Genomic DNA, 16,331 nt, shown 5'->3' on the forward strand with positions numbered 1-16,331 from the left:
CACGCGTTTAGCATTCTCAAAATAATGTCAGAGGTAGATAGCACCTCAGACCCACCATCGTCTTTTCGATCGAATGCGTGTCGTAGGACCAATTTTGGCCGCTGTCTGGCCGAAAGAGCGAACGTTCTCACGGCGCAGGCTTCTAGCATCCTCGATTCCTGACACCGTTCAGAATTCGGGCCAGAATGCCTCCAAGAGACGCGATCGGCAGGTGTAATCGTGCCAACTTAACTCCATATACCCTGTCATCAGGAAGAGACAATCTAGATTAAAGCCGGAAATGTTGCACCGTTGCTAGGGACCAGTCGACAATACCAGTGATTTCATATGTGTCTGGATTGACAAGAACATTTGTTTTGGGGAAGTTGCCATGCCAGGACCTGAGGATATTCATGGAGCCATAGAGTAGATACGGAGTTGCGGACCAGACCAGATCTGCTCATAATGCCGTGATTTCTCCCGTTTTGACACTAGGTTTGCCGCTCGAGAAAGCGGGGTAAGTGCCTCGAGTTGGCCGGCGAAGGAAGCTTCCTGTCCAGTTGTTTGCCGCCAGGAGAAAATTTGGGGTTCCTGACGGTCAGGTTTGAATGGGCGAGTAAATAAAAATAGATAGCAAACCGAGCTTCCGCTAATGCACGGATATTAATATAGCTTCAGTTGCTATGCTCGAGACCATTTCTGCCCGAGGCTAATCGAGACAAATCCTAATTGCTGCATCCGCCCATTGCGGTTAAGTATGCTCATCTTCTGCTGCGAATCTATAATATAAAATAGTGCTTGTCCTTCCACTTCCATAACAACCACTATAGCAGAGATAAAGTCTTAAAGTTTTCTCTCGCCTGATAACCAGTATAAATATTCTTGTTAGTCTTCCTCCCCTATTCATGGCAACATGACGCATAAGACGCATCCAAAGGCTAAAAAATCTAGATCGTTTATCAAAGATGTCTCGTGCTTTTTCAACCACTTCAAATTATTTGAAAAAGCTGAAGTGGACTCTCAACGGTACCACTGAGCCCGTTGACTGGGCCATCCGAAATGTCGAGGCAGCAATTGATAAAACCCCCGGTCTTAAAAACGTGGACACTGGAGTCGTGAAGTAAGGACAAACCCTGTGCAGAAAAGGGATTTCACTTATTGAATAAAAGCGGAAATCCGCATCCGACACCGAGCAACAACGATCCAGAACATGTCTCTGGTGCAGTTGGCTTTGAAGACATGCAGGGCAGGAAGCGCATTACATCTTTCCACGCCTATAAGAGTGGGTTGGTCAAGTTTTCTAAAAAGATTTTCGGACAGGTGGTAGTGTCTACGGATGAATCTGAATCGTCACAAGCGTAGATGATAATAAGAGGCTTGGAACTGGATCCGGCGCTCCTTATAAGACATAACTATGCTTATGATGTACACAAATTAGTTGACGTCGCTGTCGTGGTTGTAGCATCTAAAGAACCCGCAGTGGTGCATGCGACTGTTCTTAGCTTTACCCACACATGAATCAAATCCATTGTTCTTTTTTGATAAGATTCCGTTTCCTTGAATTGGAATATAGAACATAAAGCCGACTGAAATCTTTTCACTTGTGGATTGGCTGACCATACGGGTTGATAGGAGCGAGGTGTTGGAAACCTGTCGCAATAAATATGGGGCACAATACCGCTAGACCAAAAATGCTCCATGGGCAACATTCTTAGTCCATCCCTGCTTTTCTTGTTCCGACAAAACTGGGGGAGTTGACGGAGCAGCAGGATTGGTGGATCCCTGGAGAAAGGAGATACTATAGATCCGCTAAGATTAGTCATGTTTATGCCCATCCAAATTGCCAGCTAGGGGCTATATAGCAATTCAGACCTGTTGATATTCCTATTGGTGGACCCAATGACCCACTGAGCAGTATTCCCGACTGGAGTTCAGTTCGGAACAGATTAATGTGTCATCCGAAGCCTTTGAAATACCCCTTCCTGTCATTACCCCAAAATTTGGTTTTAGTCTTATTTATCATCCTTCGTTCCAGCTGAGTATATTGAGTGAAATTGAATATGGCTAGGCGCTCCTTGCAGCCATTTATTTTTAGACCTTCTGTCTTCCGCAAGCCCCGCACCGTTTTTCATACTGCAGGGACTGAGCTGCCCTTGGAAGTTCCCATTGAAGAAGAGGTTGCTCCTGGATATGATGCCAAGTTCTATTTTCCTGTTGAGCCTGGGTACATGTTCAATCAAAGGTTTGAAGCATTGACAAAGCTTGGCTGGGGCAGTTGTTCTACTGTATGGCTTGTTCGAGACGTTCGACGGTAAGTGATTGCGGGTGATCTTGACTACGTGTTCCGCGCTGATGGCGAAGCATTCACCAGCTGGCGCTGCCAATCCGAACGCTATTTGACCGTGAAGGTTGGAAATTGTGATTACCAAGACACAAATGCAGCTTCGCATGAGGCTCAGATTGAAAGTCATATCGCACATGCAAACTCCTACCACGATGGTCGTAACTATATCAGGACTTTCGTCGAATACTTTGAAGAAAGGGGCCCGAATGGTACACATATATGCTTAGGGTATGAACCGATGCGAGAGCCACTATGGCTATTTCAAAGTCGCTGCCGGGATCAGAGGCTCCCTTTGGGGCTTTTGAAGGGTTATATGAAACTGCTTCTGAAAGGCTTGGACTACTTGCACAGCGAATGCAACATCATACATACAGGTAAGCCAAGTCATCACCGTCGTATTGCCTATGAGTTATATTTATTATCTTAATAGATCTGAAGTTGGACAACATCCTAGTCGGATTTGAGGATCCTTCGGTCCTGCAAGATTTTGCGCGTGCACAGCCATTCAACCCAATGCCCCGGAAAATCAAAGATAGTCATAATGTTTATGTCTCTCATAACGACTTCGGAGGGTTGAGGTCGTATTATATTCTTCCAAAAATCACGGATTTTGGGCTAGCACACCACCACAAAGATACATCAGTCATGAATAGGCATCCAATCCAGCCAGATGATCTCAGGGCCCCCGAGGTCATATTGGGCGCTGGGTGGACGTACAGCGCTGACATCTGGAATCTGGGTGTTCTGGTGAGCCTTATCTTATGTGATGCCCACCTATCAGCTAATCATTGATAGATGTGGAACTTGCTTGAACGACGAGATTTATTCTCCAGGACTGCTGATACCCAAGGCAAATACAACCCCGCAAAACATCTAGCGGAAATGATTGCATTGCTTGGTCCACCGCCAAAAGAACTTATACTTCTAGAAAGGGAGGGCCTTAGATGGAACTGGGCTCCAGCTGCCCAGAACGCCGAGGGAAAAATGTGTACAACTGCATCGGAGTGGTTCGGGGGGCCCTTCTTTGATGAGAATGGTGAAGCCCTTCCTGACATACAGAATTTATTTCCTTATACTAATTTGATTTCCGAACAGGCGAATTCTTACATGGGGACTTGATTCCCCACAACCTCAAAATTGAAGATACAGTTGACACACTTGAAGGAGAGCAGAAAAGCCAGTTCCTATCGTTTGCCAAGAAGATGCTCCGGTGGCTTCCAGCTGATAGGAAAACTGCCAAGGAGCTCATCGAAGATCCATGGCTCAGTGATGACTCAATAAAAGATTCTTGAAAACTGCAAAATGTCAGCCACAGCTGTTACCTGAAACATTATCCCTAGCTCTGCACTTTCAAGGTCCCGTTCACTGCTTAGTGGACGATCTAAAGAGTCGGCAAGGCCTTCAAGGCGCGCAACTGTCGAGAATAATTGAAGCGGGTGGTCGCTTGTTGCATGGACGTAGCTTCAAACTGAATCGTAGATTTCCTGCTGCGCTGCTGCGCAATCTGTCCGTGGAAGTAGGCGAGCAGGGCGAAATTCCCCTTCAGGAGCGGGTATTTTCTCCTTCGTAGAGCGAGACGGAGTTCTCACGCGTAAAGGCCTGGAGAGCAAGTTATGGCAGGTTCGAAGATATTCTAGCAAAGACGTCTTTCGAGTGAACAGTTTGTTTTGTTCTTCAGCCTGTCGTCTATCTTCCTCGGCCTGTCTCCGCAGCTTCATTTCTCTCTCAACAAGTTCTTTGTAATTTGGCGAGCTGATTCAATCCATAGAGCATTTTAACAAAAATCTACCGGAACGGTGTTGTTTTTAGCTCGATCTCCACACCAGCTGGATTATCGAATTTCCACTGAGGGGTAGATACTTGGTCTACGGGCGGATCTCCTTGGCGTCTCAGGCATCTGCATCACGTGCCTCTCTGGGCACTAGGCTCCAGTTCTCCCCTGCGACCCTGTTGCATCTCAGACAGTTGAATGACAGAGCGCACATCACTCTGAACCATGCTTTTCCTCCTCTCCCTTCGTGATTCAAAAACGGTGCTCATGTCCGACTCACCAGATTATAAAGCCCTCTTCCTCAGGGAAAAACGCCGCAACCAGCACACCACGTTTAGTGAATTTATCCGCGCCTGCCACAGCCTTCTCTCGACATCCCTGAAAGTCGAAACCCCATCTCGGTCCACTCGAGGAACCATACCACCGCCAACTGGAAAATATTGTCCCACACGGCTTCGCCTGTGGGAGGACTGTCCAGCCAGGCAACAAGCAATCTACGACGCGGTTTGCAGTTACTTGCAGCCATCAGAGCAAGATGCACCCCGGCTATTTTCGCCCTTGGCGGAGCTGGAAGGCCTTGGTCGTCGGTTTAGTCGTCGACCTCTCAGCAGTGAACAAGATTTAGAAAGTTACGAGCGATTTGCCGTGGAAGACCACGTGCATGATGTGATTGCGGAACTCTGCAAAATACGAGAGGCTCGGCAGCGGTTTCGATTAGGCAACGGCATCCGTTTCGATAATCATGCGAACGCCCTAGATGAAGCCGAAGTTGATCCATCGGAAGACGAACCATCTAATCCCCACCGAGCCCGGCCCGATCAGTTCTGTATTCATCGAATCGACGACAATAACACTACCCTCCTCACCACAGTCGAGTATAAGCCGCCTCATAAGCTCTCTGTCGAAAATTTACGAGTTGGGCTTCGGCCGATGGATTTCTGGGAAACTGTAGTAAAGCCAGATACCATCCCGGTAGACGAGACAGTGAGGTTGAGACACAATGCAGAGCGGCTGGTGGGTGCAGCGCTGGTTCAGCATTACCACGTGATGATTCAAGAAGGCCTTGAGATCTCTTACTTAACAAACAGTTTAGCACAGGTTCTCCTCCATGTCCCATACGATGATCCGAGTACCCTTTGCTATTATCTCTGTGAGCCCAACATGGATGTGAATGCAGAGGACGACCAGAGTTTCCAGCAACCTAACACCGCCATTGCGAGGGTGCTGTGCCTTTGCTTAATGAGCTCTAGTTTGCCTGTGCGGGACCAAGAATGGCGAAATAATGCACGAGCAGGATTACATATATGGAAGACAAGTTTTGACCACACAAGGGCCCAGATCCCCGAGGAAGAGCTCCAAAGAACACCTCCAAATTCTGGATATACCGGCTCCCAACCTACTAGTTCCGAATATGCCAGTTCTGAGTATCTACCGTCATCACCTCTGGACTCTCATACAGTCACGGGTCGTCGAGTCTCCACTCGGTCCCGGCCAGGTTGTTCGCCGTCGGATACAGTGAACCGAAGCCAACGGGAGGACTCACCAGATCCGGATTCAAATCAAGGAGCACCAGCACGAAAGCGAGGCATCAGCCAGGTCGCATCTTCTCCACCTACGCAGCGGACAACACGCCAATCTACTAACGATACATGCAACAGCCAACATCAGCACCGTATGGTGCCGTTTTGCACACAGCGGTGTCTGCTCGGGCTTCAGCGGAATGCTCCCTTAGACGCTAACTGCCCAAATGTAGCACTACATCAACGAGGCCAAAATGGCAACCGACACCTTGTCACTGCCGGGAATCTAGTGGAACTGCTCAAGCGTCAGCTGGATGAAGACCTCAACCATAATTGCACACCGCTCGGTAACTGCGGGGCATACGGGGCGCCATTCAAGATCACTTGTGCTATATATGGTTATACTATAGTCGGAAAGGGAACCACCTCTCGCCTCTGGAAGGAAGTCTCCCGTGAGGCTGACATTTACCACGTCCTTCGAAAAGCGCAGGGGTCTGCGGTCCCTGTTTTCCTCGGAGCTATCGATCTCGCAAAAATTTATTTTTTGCATGGAGCTGGAGAGATTCGTCACATGTTATTCATGGCCTGGGGCGGGGAGAGCACGAGCAAGCTCAAGCGCGGACCGGCCATGTGGCGTGAGATTTCGAGGTCAAAGAACGAAATTCGTGCCTTGGGGGTCGTGCATCAAGATCTCCGGCTGGATAATATTCTCTGGAGTTCTGAACTAAAGCGAGCTCTGATCATTGACTTTCATCGCTCCACTCTGGATCGTCGACCGGGTGGAAAGCGCATGGCTAGCGTCAAAAGATCGCTGTGCAGTATTGAAGCGAGGGATTCGAAGCGATTGCGTGTGAAATAGCCTGCTTCTATGGTCCACTCATAGAAGTAGACGCGCATTTTCCCGCGGCCACTACGGATGTCCAGCGAAGCGTCGGATGTCTCAAATGGGACCGTGGGCGCACTACCCAAGTGCTTCGATATCAAAGTACACGGGCACCAGAAGTGGTCACGCGCCAAATGGGGGAGCCTAGTGACTAAAAAACGCAGATGGGAGTGGCCCACATGGCAGGAATCCCAGTTGGTTGATATCCAGCCAATTGCAAACAGTCGTCCCGGCCAAGTTCCCGGCCAACCCGAAGCATTTCCCCAAAATTACCCGCAAATGGCAATTGCTGAAAACAAGTGCCGATTCAGCGCACTCGTCATGAGACCACAGCGCCTGTTCTATGGGGGACCAAGATAGGCGGCTACTCTTACAACCCACACCATTCCACCATGAGCCAGTGGGCAGTCAGAGCTTTGTAAAACCGTTGATAGGAGCGCTGTCTCTCTTGCATCCATCTGTTTGGCAACGTCACGTAGATCCAGCCGGTGGTCAGCGCGATAGGGAGTAAGAGAAGATCTGATACAACCGTCAAACAAATTGACCTCCACCAGCCAATCATTTCCATATGAGGCAATTAAGATGTACAGCCAATCAAATAGGCAGTACTGTCTATTTCTTTGGTCCCAATCTATAAACTCGCTCGTCAGCTCAGCTATATAGACGTGGGATCATTAATCATAGCCCGAATAGTTAACATCCCTGGAGCTAGATGACCTCACCGCACAGTATACAGACACAGCCATGTCTAACCTCATGTACGGAGTGTTGTTTGGTGTCTTTGGACTCGCGCACATGTGCACATTCAAGCCTTTTGGTTACCTGGTAGCACACTGCAGGCTATGCACTTGCCATGTTTTTTGAGGCCGAGCTAGACTGCGGAAGGACCTAGAGCTTCCAGTGAATAAAATAATCCATCTATTTTGCTAACTACCCTGCACCACTAGCAGCAGCTGCTGCTAACGGGACACTTGTGAAGCACTGGTAAGTCATCTGCCGTCAGGTAAGATTCTCATAATGACATTTCTGTGGCTCCATGTATGGTTTAACTAACTTCTCTTGATTCAATAGGCTTTCGGTGGGGACATGAAATGTGTTATCCATGGCGAACAGCTCTTGGTGGATGTTTTAACCGCTGCTTGTACAGTCTCAAAGGTACAGTCATCACTCCCATACAGTTATAGATCCAAGACTAGTCAATCCTAGGCCGCGGACCCTGATGTGTGCGCCAGTGTTATGGCTAGTGGCAGCCACGGTGCACATTACGCATTGAAGAGAATGAAAATCAGCTCCCACACAGCCCAGACATTTTGCCATGATATTTTGGAAAGTATAATCCATCAGCTTCGTCCCTACAATCTTTCCTTTCCATCACCAAAACCCACCACTTCTCGCCGTCCTCTAACACCGCGCGGATTTAAGATTTATATCATCGAGCGACACTGCATTCCCCTGAAATCAGAAATTCACACCCTCAGGCTTCTGTTCCGGGTCCTCCCGGGGTTGAGGAGTGAGTTTGACAAAGTCCGGCTCCAACACAGCCAATATACCCAAGGCCATGGTGATTGCCAAGGCAATGATTTCTTCCAGCACCGCCATGCATAGATAGACGGTTGGATTTCCATCCAGAGAGAAAGTATCCAGAGAAGTGTAATCGCCGAGGGTCGAGTAGATCAGCCGGGTCACCAAGAAGGGGGTAGACAGGACAATGGCGATAAAGAGCTTCTTCTGGAATCGTCGCAATGAACCGCTGAGTTCCAGGAATAACCAGACACTCAGGACGAGGAAAAGCACGAAGACGGCGAGGAAGATGCCCATGGCGGCCTTGGCGAGTTTGTCGGGTGGATAACCACCGGAACTGACTCCTGCGATACCAAGAATAAGGCCAATGAAGGTGATTAACGTCAGTAGTTTCATTGGCCTGGGCGGCATTTTCTCCTCCACATCACTGAGAGCACAACTGTTAGTCTGCGTTTTGGTGGGATGGAGAACTTCCGGGGTCGCCAGCTTACATTTGACGCAGCAGTCCGATAAAGGTTAGCAGCAAAGGGGCTAGACCGATCAACTGACATACTGCCTCAGCCACTCTGATGTTGTACGAGTTGTTATTGATCGAGAGCAACGAAGAAATACTGCCAGCAATTCGTATGAGCGAGAGTGTGACAGGATATCGCCAGATCTTCCTGCCAACCCTCCAGCCTGATCGCTTCCAGATGAAAATGGCAGCAACGAGGATGATGGGGAATATGATGAGCTGGAGGATTGCAATGCCGTCGCGGTAGGTGATCTTTCCCATGGTGCTGTACTGGTAGGAATAGTAGAAGTTATAGAAGTAGTAGTAGTAGTAGAAGAAGAAGAAGAAGAAGAAGAACAATTAGTGTATGGACAAGTATGTTAGACTGGAGACAACACTGCTTGATGTGTCCATCGAACAAGGGGACAGCTGCTCCCTTTTACGTCCTTGGGATTAGAACATGGGAAACTCGATGTCGAGGTCATGGAGATCACAGCCCTACTGGTATTGAGATGGTGAGTGGACCAGCATCTAGATTACCGCAAGAGGATTAGCGCGTGTGCCGTCATTCAGGAGCTGAAATCACGAGAGAAGCCAGTCGCGAACTCCTCCTCGTCCATTGCATAGGTGTAACTGCCCCCGTGGGGCCCGATGGGGGGCCCAGTTGGGCGTTCAAGGCAAACTTCAAGGCGGACTTCCCATTTTCATCTCCCGAGAGCCAAAACAACTGATGTAAAAGCCTGGGCTAGTTCTCTTCGGGTAGGTGCGATGTTGCGATATATCATATACCCCACAGGGCCACAGCCACAGTGAGATTCAAGCTCATTTACTAACCGCATGGAGCGCTCCGGCGCCAGCGCTAGTGCTTTTCGGGCATGTAAGATGCTCGGCCAATGAAAGGGGACATGTCGACGGGCCAACCACTTTGGGAGATGTTAGGTATCTCTGCCATGCTTTGTCGTCCAATACATCATCTGGGTGGCTATAAATAATGGGGACAGCCGACAGCGAGCTCTTCATGATGCGGCAGCAATTTCTTCCTTTCCTATGTACTTCTAATTGTGGCGTTCAAACCCCGAGCAATGGTGCACATATCTTGTTTAGCGAATGCCGCACCTGCATTGGTGGCCCTATTGAGCCTAATCTTCACCACATCAGCGACACCTTCGGAGTACAACAGTCACACTGGACAATCTTCTTGGCCGTCGGCGAAAGAATGGGCGAGCTTTAATAGCAGTCTGTCTGGCAGATTGCACCGCACAATGCCCTACGCCGCAACCTGCTATTATAGTTCTCCATACTACGACCCTTCAGCTTGTGTGGTCGCCGCCGAGAACTACACAACAAATCAGGTACGAACCGATGTATACGGCGCAGCGACATCCCTCAACTGGGAAGTTTGCCATATTGAAGCATGCGCACTGAATGCGGTCAAACCGTCCAAATCCCTCTCAGCCGACTGCCACCTCGGCCGGTTGTCGTCATTGTATGTCGATGCTTCTGAACCTCAGCATGTGGTCACCGCTGTCAAGTTTGCCCGAAAGCATAATCTCAGAGTCACCGTCAAGAACACTGGACATGACTACTTTGGCCGCTCGACCAGTCCCAACACCCTTGCGATCTGGACTCACCGCATGAACACGATGACGTATCATGCGGACTTTGTTGCGTCGAACTGTCCGGTTTCGAACGGTCAACATATCGGGGAGATAGGGGCTGGTGCTCAAGCGTCGGATGTCTACACCTATTTCCAGGAGTTCAACATGGATGTGACGGGCGGAAATGAAGGATCGGTGGGCCTGGCGGGCGGGTTTGGTCAAGGAGGTGGTCACGGTATTTTTGGTCCTTTGTACGGTCTAATGGTGGATAATGCGGTCGAGTTCGACGTTGTGACGGCAGATGGCCAATTCCGCACCATCAACCGATGCAATGACCTCGAGCTCTTTTGGGCTATGCGAGGTGGAGGCGGAGGCACCTTCGTAATTCTCATAAGCTACCGGTTCTAACTCCACCCGGCCGTTAAGATCAATGTGTATCAGCTCGAGGCCAACTTCACGCTCCATGGCAATGAGACGGCCAATTACCCGGCCCTGGAACAACTTCTTACCCAGCACGCGACGAACCAACCGGTCTGGTCCCACCACAACATTTCAGGACATGCGTACTACTGGCCGACTAAAGCCGAGATTTACCTCGTCTTGCCGTCCAACGACGAAAGAGCCCTGAAATATCTCACCAGTGAATTTGCCTCCTTCGTGACGAACAACCCCAGTATCCGAGTCAGCAAGAGCACCTACACCACCTACCCCAAATACACCGAGTTCCTCCAGGTCACCAACAAGATTGCCGCCAGACTAACCCCAGGCGGCATCTTCGGAGTCGTCGCAGGTCGGCTAATGCCAGAATCCCTATTCGAAACCCGCCACACCGTGACCGATCTCGTCCAGGCCGTCCTCGACGGCATCCGCCTTAGCAATAAGCTACTTCCCGAGACGTCCGTCTCCCAGGTCATCATGACCACCCCGGCGAACCACCAAAACGGGGATGCGACAAGTGTTAATCCCGCCTGGCGCTCGGCTCTTTGGCATGTCCTCATGACCGGTGGATGGACGGAGCAGCTCAGCAACTTCACTGAGGCAGAACTTTTGAAAACATGGCTGGATACGGTCGAGCCCATGAAGGAGCTTACCCCCGGTGGAGGCTGCTACCTGAATGAAGGCCATTACTTGGAACCAGAGTGGCAGGAGACGTTCTTTGGATCAAATTATCCGGAATTGCTTCGAATCAAGAAAAAGTATGATCCATATCATTTCTTTGATTGCTGGAAATGTGTCGGCTGGCAGGGTCCTTCGGAGTAAGTTGTTCTCTTTTTTTTTCCCTGGGTTTAGTCCAGGGACCATTGTTGGGAATACGGCTAACTGTGAAAACTACGTAGTTCCTACAGCTGTTACAACTAGACTGTAATGTGTTTTTGTGCCGTGATCAAGTTGTCCTCCTGGCTATTAGACTCTTGTTGTTTCAGCTCCTGGCATTGACTGGATGGAATTGCATGCATCAGGGACCATTAAAATGATGGTTTCCGAACTCTACTTTACACAAAACCTTCCGAGGTTTCTAAGGTAGCTTTCGTACTTATTATTGTGAAAGAAGATACTAAGAAAGGGATAAAGGCCTATGGCCGTTGTATAGGCGGGGACCTTCCCTAGACAAATACCAACGCGACTAGCATTTTCCCTTAATCCTCACATTATCTGGATCGGCGATTGGATTGGTGGGTTGCTCTGGGGAGTCAAGGATCTTGAATTGAGCTTATTTTGCCTCTATAGGGTCACCAAGGCTGATTTTCACCACAACTCAGCTTTGCGATATTGTTGGCATCTCCAAATTCGCGTGTTGACTGGTCAGCACCTGAGATAGCCAAAGAAGACTAGGTACCTTAGCGTGCACGGGTAGCAGTCGGATCAGTATTCAGTAGCCATTCATAGTACTCAATTTCCAGCCTAAGTGGCTGTAGCTGTCTTCAGCTCACGTCAGCACTGTCGATGAGCAACAGTCTTCAAACACCAGCCTCCCTTTCCTCTTCGTAGTCTCATCATCATCATCATCATTGATCGCCTTGTCGACGGATGCTTCAATATGCCAAAACTCAAGGCACCTCGCGCAAGAACATCCAGAAGTTGCGAGAATTGCCGAGTCGTGAAACGACGCGTGGGTCTTTCCTTACCAGTCTAATGACACTAGCACTAACACGGTGACCCAGTGCGACAAGGAGGTTCCCCAGTGTGGTCAATGCATTCGCACGCGCGAAATCTGCCTTGGATACCGCGATGAATGGGATTTAATCTTCCGTGACCAGACAAACCACACCATTAAACGGTCCAGTAAGACACGAGAAACGAATGGGTTCTCGACCAGGGCTATCCCGTTGACTCCACCTACCCGAGGTCTGGATCCCAGTCTCGAGGAGATAGGCGTGAATTATTTCCTCCGGGACTTTGTCGCAGGTGGTCTCTCCCCTTCACGCGGATATCTGAACTATATCCCGACGGTCTATTCTGCCGATGCGGAGCACCCGGCCCTCGTTGCCAGTATGGCGGCCGTGGGCCTCGTCGCGTTGGCCTCTCACCAGCCCGAGCTGGTCATTCGTGCGCGCGCCAAATACTCAGAGGCGATCCGCCTTGTGAACCAGGCGTTAGCATCCCCGGCGGAGTCCGTCAAAGACAGCACCTTGATGTCGGTGATATCGCTGGGAGTTTTCGAGCACATCTCCAATTTTGAGTCTTGGGTTCGACATGTCAAAGGAGCTGCAGCGTTGGTGGTTGCCCGCGGCAAATCTCAATTTGCCCGTAGGCCTGCCATCCTGATGTTCAACCAGGTGCGCGCAGATATGTCAACTGCTTGTATTCAGACCGTACAGCCGTTTCCAGACGACTTGCAGGAGCTGCAGGAAGAGGCGACCAAGTACACCGACCGTTCGGATGCATTCTGGTTACTCGGAGTGCTCGCCACGCGGTGCGCAACCCTTTTCGCGGGCGTCGCAAAGAAGCATGATGACAAGTCTTTACTGATACCCACGTCCTGGTCGGACTTCCTAGAAGAATCGATCGCGATTCAGAGTGATTTCCAATATGTGCTTGATATCCTTACTACGCAAGAACCGTACATAACAATCAGGGAACCCCGTGGGGGCGCGACCTTCATTTCTTGTAATGGCCAATATGACCTATACAAGACATCTTGGGCAATAAGACTCTGGAACAACTCTCGAATGGTTGAAATCATCGTTTGCGAGATTATATGCTGGCTCATAAACAAGATGCTCACCGAGGAGCCGGCTTATCCCGCTGAGGGCCACCTGAAGCTTCAATCTAAGCTCCGGTATACAATGCAGATTATTTCAAGACGAGGGGCGGAGATACTGGCCAGCGTTCCACAGGGCCTAGGGCTTGTATCGGTCCCTGATGCTGATAGACCCCAAGAACCCAACGTGTAGGGTGGGTATATGCTGATCTGGAATCTATATACAGTCGGTAAATCTCCTGCTATCAGTCATCAAAATCGCCAATGGGTCATCAAGCAACTTCAGGGTATCAGTGAGCGTGCAAATATCGCAATAGCGTTTCAGCTTGCGAAGGATCTTGATGGAATAGGACGAAGTGAGCGTTGAGAGCCGTTGCCTCTAGGCAGGCCCCTTCAGGGATCAATTTTAAGGGATCCTAGCAACTTCACCGTAATCGAGAGGATCGACGAGGTGGTATTTGGTCTATCCACGCAGTTCTAATTAGACAACTGTATCAAGCATCTCAGTCCAGCAGCTAAGCAAGAAACTGCGTTGGCAACTACCCAATTAACTGCTACGTTCGTTAGTACCTAGTTAGGTGCATAACCACCGGCGAATCGCAGCTATTGCATCTTTGTTTCTTTTCTCATACATTCCTACCACGGTGCCCGTCCACTATCTGAGAATTGCGAGAATCTCTGGGCAATATGGAACCAAGACTACCCCCGTTAAAGCTACGCCTCATTAGCGATATGATACCAAGCGAGTCACTAACTCGTTCTCAAATGGCAAAGGCAGCAGAATGCAGCGAACAGACGATCAAAAATATCCGCAGGAGCTTGCGACTGGTCGGACAAAATCGCCTCTATCGCTGCTGCGACACTAGCCTGTTGTGAGACTTAGCAAGCAATGTTACGATATAGCGAACGACGGCCTACAACTCGGTAACGTCATGTTCAGAATGCGAGGACCTGTTAAATCGACCCCGAAAATGACTGCTTCAGGTTAACCACCGGCATATCTAGCAGTTTTACATATCGGGCCAAGCACCGTCTTATCCCAGCATGTTCCGGCGTGCCGCACCTGACCGGCCTCCAGTTGAGTCTTATCCCCCCACCACATCCGGCCACCCTGGTCCGTCTTCCAATCATCGACGAGATCTACAAGGGTCTGCAGATGCCCCAGCGCGGCAGGCTGACAGCCTCTCGGTCGCCTGAGTGCCAGGTATGTTGCGAAAGTGGCCACGAGGACGGCTAGTATGGCGTATATAATCAACCGCGAGTATACCATATCAAACTGGAATTCGTGTTTGAACGACAGGTCTTCGACAGGAGTGGAGGCGAATGATTCGATGTCTTTGGAGGCTGCAATGGTAACGGAAGGGATCAGGCTCTGACCAATTATCCAATGCAGCACCGCTTTGGATATGAATAGAACGGCGTTCTCCCAACTCGATACAGCCGCACGGAATGGATTCGTGGCCAACTGTGTCCCCGGGGCCTCTCTTGTTTCACTATAAGCTTGTCGCCAAATGCCTTCATCTCTGGACAAGTTGACGAGCAGCTCCAAACAGTGCAATGCAATGGTCTGGCTAGCCTGGATAAGACAGACAAAGAGAACGCAAAGTACAGCCTCGGCACCGAGCGAGAACGTTGCGGAATTAGGATTGTGGTCATTCGCATATGGGGACAAAGACAGCGTCACATAGTTCCGAGAGCACGCCGTTTGTATTTTATTCCATTTGAATCCAACTCTCCAGCATAAAGGTTCAGAGTTCTGGCCAGCAGCACTGGCGTTGCCGATGGACTTGGAGACAGTGGCGATAGCGATAGGCCACGCGATGGCCAGAAGAGCGAGTGACCATAGTAAGGCGAGAATATATCGCACCATGCCCTGTAATTGGAACATATTTCCTTGTCGATCCATAGGATATGTCTCTTGGCTTGGCATTTGTCTCTGGTGGACTGATTGCATACATCTCCCGGGACGGTGAGCGAGGTCACCTTTCTGCATCACGGCCGACGCGGTGTTGAGCGGGTTGGAGCTCCAGGTCGGTATCAACTTGTAGCTGGACACTAGGCACCATATGGCGATGACGGCCTGACCGGCGAGGCCTAGACCCAAGGCTACTAGAGCTGTGGCGTTAATCAATAATGGAAATGGGTCTTCATTCTCAGATCGCACAACAGCTTCGTCAGACAGCAGCAGGACGGATGAGGAGGCGTATGATAGCATCAGGCAAGTTAGGGCCACTAGGTTGATGTACCATTTGTTCGGGCCGAATCTTTTGGAGCTGGTGAAGAGCCGGATATTGGTGTTGAACTCCAGGCGTCCCTCGCGATACAATGCCCAACGTAACGAGACGGAATGCACGAACATCATACCATCAGTGCAGAGTGCTAGTATGACGTTGATCCCTAGGGCCATGGCTTCTCTTCCAGAAGTAGAGATAGAGGCCGAAGCGCCGAGTGTTGCCTGGTTGGTTCTGAGGAGGTAAACACCGGATATCAAGCAAAGAAGGGAGAGAATCACGCCCGTCAATACGGCGGCAATGCATCCAGATCTTGTAGCGCTCGCCGTGTCAAAATCTGGCCCATCTTCCTCATCCTGGTGTAGTGATTGCTCGACGAATGGCTGCTTTTGCTCTTCCGAAAATTCCTCTTCCCTGAGTCTGGAACGTGGTTTCGGTCGGTCCATGTCGAACGTCGAATGGATCAACTAATAGGTTTGTGAATTTGGCTGGGCAACTCGTCCCCAGGAAACGGCCCTATTAATACGCTTGGAGGGGTTGTCAGCCCCTGCACATTAGCGTCAGGGGCAGTGCACGCTACCTTGATGTCCAACATCGCCGATCCATAACCCAAATTTGGGGTCCAATCTGGGGTACGGTCCCCTCGCGACATAAAACGGCACAAACTGGTGAACATGCAAGACAAGATATTAAAAAAATCCGTCTGCTGCATTTAGATGTAAGAATGCGCTAGGACGAGGATGTCAGGCAAGCGAAAGAGTCTCACGACCAAACTAGAAGAGATAAACC

General features: G+C 49.9%; 7 protein-coding genes across 7 annotated transcripts; 5 read left to right on the top strand and 2 right to left on the bottom strand.

The window, feature by feature from the left end:
- Positions 1 to 944: 944 nt before the first annotated feature.
- On the top strand, positions 945 to 1,341 carry Aspvir_009295 (uncharacterized protein; the record flags this gene model as incomplete). Its single annotated transcript, XM_043272443.1, has 2 exons — positions 945 to 1,099; positions 1,149 to 1,341. The coding sequence occupies 2 exons, from the start codon at positions 945 to 947 to the stop codon at positions 1,339 to 1,341; spliced, it is 348 nt and encodes a 115-aa protein (XP_043128378.1).
- Positions 1,342 to 2,039: 698 nt separating this feature from the next.
- Aspvir_009296 (uncharacterized protein) lies at positions 2,040 to 3,615 on the top strand (the record flags this gene model as incomplete). The annotated part of the gene is made up of 5 exons (XM_043272444.1): positions 2,040 to 2,290; positions 2,351 to 2,697; positions 2,754 to 3,070; positions 3,119 to 3,359; positions 3,419 to 3,615. The coding sequence occupies 5 exons, from the start codon at positions 2,040 to 2,042 to the stop codon at positions 3,613 to 3,615; spliced, it is 1,353 nt and encodes a 450-aa protein (XP_043128379.1).
- A 704-nt stretch (positions 3,616 to 4,319) lies between these two features.
- Aspvir_009297 (uncharacterized protein) lies at positions 4,320 to 6,473 on the top strand (the record flags this gene model as incomplete). Its single annotated transcript, XM_043272445.1, has 1 exon — positions 4,320 to 6,473. One exon carries the CDS (start codon positions 4,320 to 4,322, stop codon positions 6,471 to 6,473), a length of 2,154 nt encoding a protein of 717 aa, XP_043128380.1.
- A 1,482-nt stretch (positions 6,474 to 7,955) lies between these two features.
- Positions 7,956 to 8,793, bottom strand: Aspvir_009298 (uncharacterized protein; the record flags this gene model as incomplete). The annotated part of the gene is made up of 2 exons (XM_043272446.1): positions 7,956 to 8,445; positions 8,510 to 8,793. 2 exons carry the CDS (start codon positions 8,791 to 8,793, stop codon positions 7,956 to 7,958), a joined length of 774 nt encoding a protein of 257 aa, XP_043128381.1.
- A 980-nt stretch (positions 8,794 to 9,773) lies between these two features.
- Aspvir_009299 (uncharacterized protein) lies at positions 9,774 to 11,369 on the top strand (the record flags this gene model as incomplete). Its single annotated transcript, XM_043272447.1, has 2 exons — positions 9,774 to 10,490; positions 10,551 to 11,369. 2 exons carry the CDS (start codon positions 9,774 to 9,776, stop codon positions 11,367 to 11,369), a joined length of 1,536 nt encoding a protein of 511 aa, XP_043128382.1.
- A 778-nt stretch (positions 11,370 to 12,147) lies between these two features.
- Aspvir_009300 (Zn(II)2Cys6 transcription factor domain-containing protein) lies at positions 12,148 to 13,504 on the top strand (the record flags this gene model as incomplete). The annotated part of the gene is made up of 2 exons (XM_043272448.1): positions 12,148 to 12,219; positions 12,272 to 13,504. The coding sequence occupies 2 exons, from the start codon at positions 12,148 to 12,150 to the stop codon at positions 13,502 to 13,504; spliced, it is 1,305 nt and encodes a 434-aa protein (XP_043128383.1).
- Positions 13,505 to 14,296: 792 nt separating this feature from the next.
- Aspvir_009301 (uncharacterized protein) lies at positions 14,297 to 15,988 on the bottom strand (the record flags this gene model as incomplete). The annotated part of the gene is made up of 1 exon (XM_043272449.1): positions 14,297 to 15,988. The coding sequence occupies one exon, from the start codon at positions 15,986 to 15,988 to the stop codon at positions 14,297 to 14,299; it is 1,692 nt and encodes a 563-aa protein (XP_043128384.1).
- Positions 15,989 to 16,331: the final 343 nt, after the last annotated feature.

Source organism: Aspergillus viridinutans (assembly GCF_018404265.1).
Source record: "Aspergillus viridinutans IFM 47045 DNA, scaffold_8, whole genome shotgun sequence".
NCBI classification, from domain to species: domain Eukaryota; kingdom Fungi; phylum Ascomycota; class Eurotiomycetes; order Eurotiales; family Aspergillaceae; genus Aspergillus; species Aspergillus viridinutans.